This window comes from Oryx dammah, unplaced genomic scaffold (assembly GCF_014754425.2).
Source record: "Oryx dammah isolate SB20612 unplaced genomic scaffold, SCBI_Odam_1.1 HiC_scaffold_16, whole genome shotgun sequence".
NCBI lineage: Eukaryota > Metazoa > Chordata > Mammalia > Artiodactyla > Bovidae > Oryx > Oryx dammah.
In genome coordinates, this window is record NW_024070200.1 from 63,451,722 (window position 1) to 63,460,323 (window position 8,602).

Sequence of the window (8,602 nt, forward strand, 5' to 3'; positions counted from 1 at the left end):
GTGGGAACCTCTGAAAGCAGAGCATGGGTCCTAGTCACCGCTTGGTATGCAGAGCCAGCCTTGGGTGGGGAACTCTCCATGTCAAGCCGGCAGAGGTTCTGTGACCCGGGCAGTCACCCTCGGTGATGCTGCTGCTACCCAACCCCTGTCCAGGGTGTCACCTGGGCCAGCCCAGGGAGCCATCACGCCCTGCCCACCCCTCTGTGCTGGCACTGTGGCCTCCAGGGCCTCAGACTCTTCTGCTGTTCCTGGGGTGGGTCCACAAGTAATCGTCACTTCTAAGAAGTGTCAATTCATTCCTTTCCTTCTGGAATAATTGCCTCGCCTTGATCTGAAGGGAAGGATCTACTAACTGTCCCATTTGCCCTTTCTGCTGTGATGTCAGGAGTCTGAAGACTCTGTGAGGCCCCTCACTGTTGGAATCCCTGTTAGAGTGAATTGGTTATAACCGTTTGGTTTCCCTTCCGTTCACCCAGCCCTGTGGTATCTGACATCTCCTTTGCCCTCTCTCCCTCTGCCCCAGGCCCTCATGTTCTTGAAGTTGCAGGGAAACCAGTTGGTGGCACTCCCACCTCAAGAGAAGTGGACCTGCAGGCAGCTCAAAACCCTGGATCTCTCCAGAAATCACTTTGGCAAGTAAGCAGGGGTCTCTGTCCCCAGGGAGCTCTCCAATGTGTGTGTGAGCCCATTCACAGACCCGTGGGATGGCATCCATGCAGGCTTGCTGAATGGCCATGGCAAAGTGCTGTTGACCAGGCGGCTGAAACGATAGGCATGGATCTCCCCCAGTTCCGGAAGCTGGAAGCCTGAGAGGCAGGCAGCGGCAGGGTCGGTTTCTCCCGGGGCCTCTCCTCGGCACACAGACAGCTGACCCCGTGTCCTGACGCGGTCTGTCTCCCCCGTGCCGTCTGTGTCCTGATCGCCTCTTCTTGTAAGGACACCAGGCAGACTGGATCCAGGCCCACATTCATGACCTCATCTTAACTGGATAACCTGCTTAAAGGCCATGTCCCCAAATACCTCACATTCTCAGATGCTGGGGGTTAGGACTTCAGCATGTGAGTGGGAGGGACACAATTCAGCCCAGCACAACATCCGACAATTGCCAATCTTTAAAGACTCCTGGAGACTCCCTGTATCAGCCTCCGTTGTCCTTCTGTTCAAAAGTTTTTGCCAGTCACTAGCCAGTATGTGTAGACTGAATAAAACGTACCCTCCAAGGTCTCCTTAGGAAGACCAGCTTCCCTAGTTCACTGGCTGAGGGCCACCGCTGTGGCGTCTCAGTGGGGTGCTCCAAGAGAGCTCCCTGGTAAAGAGAAAAGCAGCAGCCCCTGGAGTGGGCCTTCCTGCCAGGCTTGCCCTGCCTGAGATGGAAAAGCTCAGGGGTGGAAGCCGCCAGTCACCTTCTCTGCTTGTTTTTTTTTTCCCCCCAAAAAGCTTGTGAGCACAACTGATGTAGTTAGCAGACAGTGACTGTCCATGCTTACACATCGGCCGCAGGGGCCCCAACGCCCTGCTGGGAGTATTTTCTCCCTTCTTTCTGCCTTCCATTGCATAGTCACAGCCCCAGAAGAAATGTCTTTGCCATGCTTTCCTCAAACCTGGACGTTTCTCCCCTACAGAAACGAAGACATCCTTAAAACAAAGCGCATTTCCTTTTTCACCACCAGAGGCCGCCAGCGTTCGGGGACGGAGGCAGGTGTGTGTGTGGCCGCCGGGAGGTGAGACGGCTCGGGGTGGGGGGGCCCTGCAGGGAGACGGCTCCAGTGGGCTCTCGCCTGCGGTGCCCGGTGGAATGCCAGAGACGCCCGTGCTTGATTCGGGCTCCTGACTGTGCCCGTGGCTCGTGTCACACAGATGGCCAATCTTTGTCCCGAAGCCCCCATTCCTGTTTGCAGCCCAGTAAGTCCAGCAGCTCCCGTGTATGGGTGGCCTGCTCTGTGAGAACTGCCTTAGACACCTTGCATGCATCAGTCTCTCTGTGACCATCACAACATGATGTGGGGTGTGATTTTCCCTCTTGCCAATGAGGAAATTGAGCCTCCCGCAGTGTCTTCAATTCAGGCTTCTATAGCAAAGCACCACTGACTGGGTGGCTTAACCAACAGAAATATATTTTTTTCTCAGTTTTGGAGGCTGGAAGTCCAAGGTCAGGGTGCACAGTGATTTTCTGGTGAAGGCCCTCTTCTGGCCTGCAGACAGCTGCCTTCTTGCTCTGTCCTCCTACGCCAGAGAGAACCCTCTGATGTCTTCTTATAAGGACAGTAACACCATCATGGGGCCACCCTCATGAGCTCATCTAAACTCGGTCACCTTCCAAAGACTTTGTCTCCTAATGCCATCCCCCCGGGGGTCAGGGCCCCCACTCACGGATGTGAGGGGACCTGATTCAGCCTGAGCACAGGGCTAACTGATGTGGGCAGGGACTGCTGAGTGGAAGAGCCAGGCCAGCACCGTGAGTGTCGGCCCTGGGCCTGGGGGCAGCGCTCTCCTGCCTCCACACGGTGGCTTCCTGTGAGCCACGCGTGGAAACACCACAGTCCTGGGTCCTGCAGGCTGTCCTGAGACTCTAGAGGAGCTCGAGGTCTTCCTCCAGAATCGTCAGAAACAGAACCTTTTCTAGAGGGTTGGGACTGCCCACATGACAAGGCCAGTTCAGCAGAGAACATTTCTAGGAAAAAAGTTCTTTTAGTTCCTCATTTCTGTAAGGTACAGCGAGAAGTGTGGACTTGTCCCTCTCATTCAATCACCAGCCCTCTTTTCTAATCTGAAAGTCAGGAGTTCTAAAGCCGTCAACACTCACATATATATCCCTGTGGATACTGTCCAATGGAACCGATATTTAGGTTATTTTAGGTGTAATATAACTTTTTTCTTCAGCTTGATTGATCTATATTGACAACTGCTTTTTAAGTGTAGGTGGTGTCAGTTAGGGAATAAGCAATGCCGCAGAGGCCAAGACACATTTACAGGAGGTGAACTAAACAGTCGGCCTACCTGCTGCCCTTTTTTGATGATTATATATGATTGAAAAAAGAATGTATCATAGTGGAACAGAGAAGAGTCCAAAAATAGGAATTTAGTATGACACAAGTGGCATTTCAATTCAGTGGGGAAAAGAATGTCTTATTGTTTTAATAAACAGTGTTGATATAACTGCTTGTCCAGCTGAAAGGGAAAGCACAGCACTAGGTGCCCACCTTACATCAGTTACAAATATCTCCATGCAGAGTCAGCTTGAAGCATAAAAGAAAAAAGAAAATAACATTTAAGAGCATAAATATATAATTTGAGTGTAGGCAGATCTTTAAAAGCTAGGTGGGAAATCCATGAGTAAATTTTTTAAAAAGCAAAATCTTTAGCGTTGTAAAAAATGGGAAAACTTTGTTCAATAAAAGGCATCATAAACAAAGTCATAATGCAAACAGACCAAGAGGAAATATTTGCAACAAAAATTGTTGCAACATAAACTGGCTTAAGTCCCTAATATACAAAGACGGCTTACAAATTGACTTTTTTTAAGTCAACCCAATAGGCAGAAACTGGGCAATGGATATAAACAGTTCACAGGAAAGGAAGTCCAGATGGCCCAGGAAGAAACAGAAAGGCCTCGAACCTCGCTACTAGGGAAATGCAATTTGGAATTTCATAACTGATCCTTTTCAAAACAAAGAGCCTTAGGACTTTGGAAATTGAGTCCAGACCTGAGGATTTTACTTGTAAGGAAGGAAAAGCAAGCATTTTTTGTCTCATGGAAGCCCAAACAGGCTGACAGGCAGGAGAAGGGCTGCTGGTGGACCTTAGCTGCACTCCCACTGTGGCAGGCCAAGCCTCAGGGGTTGGAGTGGACTAGAAGGGTGTCTCTAGTCCAGAAAGGCAGACCGTGCCGGCGCCTTAGGAGGTGGGCCAGCACTCCCCGGGGGACCAGCCGCTTTTTCATGAAACCGCCAGAGTGCAAGACCAGAGGCACACAGCGCCCAGCGGGGCAGAAACACGCACCATGCCCTGAAAAGTGGCCCCTTGGTGGCCAGCAGGGGCGTGGCTGGAGCGGGGGAGGACCCACCCCTCGGGAGGCAGGGGTGGGGGCGCTGTGCTGTCCGCACGCAACAAGAATCCTGTGATTTTGTCGATTTTATCTTGAGAGTTGAGGCCCGTGCCTGGGTGAAAGGGAGAGACGCTTTTCTTGGGAGGGTTGTTCTCTCGGGCTGTTGACCTGGGGTAAGGCATCATCTCTACTTGTTTGCAGATGGATAGAAAACCCCAAGTAGATTTATGTACATTCAAGTAGCCACATTGGCGCAGTGGTCTTGTCCAAAAATAATTTGGATGGCCATTTTTACAGTAAAATTCATACCAGCTGAGTCATAAATAACGTATGAATAAGTAATTACAGTTCATAAATACCTCAAGCTGTACTCTCTGCCCAGCCCAGTTTTCAGAGTTTCCATTCAGGGCCAAGAGGTCTGCGACAGGTGTTGTCTCTGTTTAGAGGACAAGTCCCTTATTCCATCTGTCTGTTTCTTAAAGAGGCTTCTTAAACACCAAGGTGAAACTAAATACGGAAACTGCAGAGGCCATGTGTTCAAAACGTGTTCTCTGGGAAGAAAGTGGGTCTTTCTTGAAGTTTTTTTTCCATGCGAATTAGGGCAGGGTGAAGTTGATCATTCTTTTTCATTAAAAAAAAAAAAAAAACATTTTTTGAACATTTTTCTTATAGAACAAGGATTAGTACAAAGCTGTCCTTAAGAGTCTGTTGCACATTTATTTCTGTAGGGGCCACTGTGTTGAGTCCCATTCATGTGATACTAACTGGGCAGATTATCTAGGCGCCAATATCAGTATTCTGTTATCGTCTCTCCCAGAACATTCTCTGATGCCAGGTTACCCTGTTACCATTGAGACTGCATCTACATGTGTGAAGAAAAGCCAGAGTTAAGGGAGGAGCTGTGATCCAGGGCGGAGGCATCGTTTCAGCCCCACAAAAGAATTCCAGCTTCTCTATCTTGTGTGTCTGGCAGAGACCTGGCTGAGAGGGCTTTGAGGCAGTTGTTTTATCTTGAATTTGAGCTGAAAGGGACCCTCAGGGGGGTGCTCACCTGCCCCCATTCTCCCTGCCTCAGGAGAGAGGAGAAGGCGCTTCAGAGATTCTGTTGCAATCCGACCCTCTGATTCCTATCAGTTTCCAAGCTTTCCCCACATTCTTTCTCAACTCACACACTCTGGTGTGGTAAAAACAGCAAATTTGATGTAATTTTAATAGGAACCTCAAAACCAGCATAATTACTGAAATCACTTAAATGTACTAGAGAGTTGACTTGTTCCTAGGAAGCATAAAAACCAAGTCCACATTATTATTTTTTCAGTTAACTGGCTTTTTTTCAATTGAAGAAGTAATATATGCATTAATATATGGTAAACAAAATTTCTGAACTGCACCCAAGGGTGCGGAGTGGATATTCAGTCTTCCAATATTACCAAACCGAACTCGGGTCCACTCACTCGTGTCCAGTAAAGACCACGTAGCGACACTGGGTCGTGGTGAAGACAAGTGCAGCGTTTATTACGAGTGCTTGTTTGGGCAAGCCGGAGAAGGCGATGGCACCCACTCCAGTGCTCTTGCCTGGAAAATCCCACGGACGGAGGAGCCTGGTGGGCTGCAGTCCATGGGGTCGCTAAGAGTCGGACACGACTGAGCAACTTCACTTTTCACTTTCAAGCATTGGAGAAGGAAATGGCAACCCCCTCCAGTGTTCTTGCCTGGAGAATCCCAGGGACGGGGGAGCCTGGTGGGCTGCCGTCTATGGGGTCACTCAGAGTCGGACACGACTGAAGCGACTTAGTAGTAGTAGTAGTCGTCTAGGCAAGCAAGCTGTCCAGGCAGCTAGTGCTCACCGGCTTGAACTCCACAAAGGCTTTCAGGGAAAGGTTTCTAAAGACAGGGTGAGGGAGGGGGATTGTGGGGGTGGGAGCAGCTCACGGACATTCACTGACTGATTGGTGGTGAGACAGTCGGGAGTCAGCGTCAACTTTCTGGTTCCGAGCGGTCTGGGGTCTACGTGCTTGTGGACAGCACGCAGTTAACTGCTTCCACTGACGGGGGTCTCAGACTCTGCAAAACAGCTCAAAATATTCATGGCTCAGAATATTCTCTATAGCCCTTGAGGAGGAACTAAAGCTCCTTGACTTGTTTAATGGATGAATTATTATTTTGGCTTGCTTGGCTGTTTTCCTTTCTTTCTGTACTTTCTCAGCTTCTCAGATGAAAAGTCCTCTTTGGAGCTGGGGAAGCCTAGAAGGCCCCAGTTTTTCTACAGACAAGAGGCGAGCAGAGGACGTGGGGTTGGGGAGGGCTGTTCTGGGAAAGCACCATAGCGTCCTGCTGAGTTAGTTACACCAGTGACCTCCTTTTCCAGAGAAAACTACGGAACTTCACGTGCCTGTGGTAGCAACTGCATTTGTGTCTGACATGCACTGTAACACATACCATATGTAATGTGTGGATTTGTAGTTTATATACACATGCTGATAACAACATGTAACCTGTATACATATTAATGTGCATGTGTGGTATATGCGTGCATGCAGATAACGTGTGCGTGCACATGACTCGATGTAACAAAAGCAAGCAGGCAGGCATGTGTGTTGTGCGCACACGCACATACATCCTATAGCATGCATAATTACACACACATGCATATGACATATCTAAGTGCATGGGGGGCTATTTTTTCACATGTCTGCCCACGTTTTATGGTACACAAATTTAGGCTTCTAGATACCTGCTTCCACACCTTGCTTTTTTGATTTACCAGTATCTCTTGTGTATCTCTTCATACCCATACATGTAGAGCCACCCTGTGCTTTGTAATAATTGTGTAGAACCCCATTATTCATTTAACCAACTCCTTGTGGGTGGATATACAAGCTGTCTTCTGCCTTTGTTACTGCAAACTGTGCCACTGAGTGTCCTTGCTCTCACATCTTTGCCACACATGCTAGGATGTCCGTAGGACCGTTTCCTAGAGTTGGAATCCCTGGGTCGGTGAGATGAGCATCTCATTCTGGTAGCTTTGTCAAAATACCCTCTAGAGGTTGTAACCGTGCACGCACCCTCCTGGCCTCCATGCTGTCATGGCCCAGAATTACCCTCCAATGTACAGTCTGCTTCGCCATTTCTTTGCAGTGTGTGTACTCGAATTTCCCGCCTTCCTAAGTGAGTCTTTGGAAGTCCTTTGTCTGAACGACAACCACCTGGATGCAGTCCCGCCCTCAGTTTGCCTACTGAAGAGCTTATCAGAACTCTACTTGGGGAAGTAAGTACGCAGCCAGCGCTGCTGCACCGGCCCTCAGCCCAGGAAGCAGAATGTCCTTGTGTGAACCATCCAAGGACACGGGAGCCAGGGAGACATTATCTACATACCAAGAAGCAGCAGTTGGATTTTCAGAGTCAGACTTAGTCAAAGAGGTAGGGGAGGGGGAGGTAGGGGTAGCTATGCAAGGATGTTTTCCTTGCTATTTCACTCATTGATAATAGAAAGAGCGGCTCAATCATCCATCCTTTCGTTCACTGAGTATCTACTGCCAAATAGTGCCGAAGGATTCAGACAGTGTGCAAAATAATTCAGGCTACATTGCCTTGTCTGGAAGAGGTAGTAATCATCTTTATGATAGTGTAATTAATCGAAGAGATGGGGAAGTTGGGGGGGGACCCTGTTCTAAGCCATGGGGATTTGCAGATGGCAATGAGCTGCCATTGTGCCGCTGGCTTCCCAGGGAAAAAGGCTTTGGAAAACCATGCGTGTTCAGTTGCACAGTCTGATTCTTTGCGGCTCCATGGACTGTAGCCTGCCAGGTTCCTCTGTCCATGGAGTTTTCTAGGCAAGAATCCTGGAGTGGCTTGCCTTTTCCTGCTCCAGGGGATCTTCCCAACCCAGGGACTGAATCTGCCTTTCTTGCATCTCCTGCACTGGCAGGCAGGTTCTTTACCACTAGGGCCACTTGGAAAGGCTTTGGAATTAGTATTTAAATGAAACACTTGAAATCAGGGCCTAAGATATTTGGTTTGGGGTACAGATTGTCAGTGGCCCCCACAGGCCCTGGAGGCCGACAGGCTGCTGTGTGTGTGTGTTCTCCTGCAGGGTGTGTGTGTTCTCCTGCAGTGTATGTGTGTTCTCCTGCGGGGTGTGTGTGTGTGTTCTCCTGCAGGGGGGTGTGTGTGTGTGTTCTCCCATGGTGTGTGTGTGTGTGTGTGTTCTCCCGCGATGTGTGTGTTCTCCCGCGATATGTGTATGTGTGTTCTCCTGCGGGGTGTGTGTGTGTGTTCTCCCGCGGGGGTGTGTGTGTGTGTGTTCTCCCGTGGTGTATGTGTGTGTTCTCCCGTGGTGTGTGTGTGTGTGTGTTCTCCCGCGGTGTGTGTGTTCTCCCGCGATGTGTGTATGTGTGTTCTCCTGCAGGGTGTGTGTGTGTTCTTCTGCGGTGTGTGTGTGTGTGTGTTCTCCCACGGTGTGTTCTCCCGCAGTGTGTGTATATTCTCCTGTGGTGTGTGTGTGTTCTCCCGTGGTGTGTGTGTGTGTTCTCCCGTGGTGTGTGTGTGTGTTCTCCC

The 8,602-nt window shown here is 49.5% G+C and overlaps 1 protein-coding gene across 1 annotated transcript in view; it reads left to right on the forward strand.

The window, feature by feature from the left end:
* LRRK1 (leucine rich repeat kinase 1) overlaps positions 1-8,602 on the forward strand; it is a 135,957-nt gene that overhangs the window by 90,445 nt on the left and 36,910 nt on the right. The window contains exons 10-12 of the mRNA XM_040257040.1: positions 524-636; positions 1,623-1,699; positions 7,184-7,313. Coding sequence (XP_040112974.1) covers positions 524-636; positions 1,623-1,699; positions 7,184-7,313 — 320 coding nt within the window. The remainder of the gene's footprint in view (positions 1-523; positions 637-1,622; positions 1,700-7,183; positions 7,314-8,602) is intronic.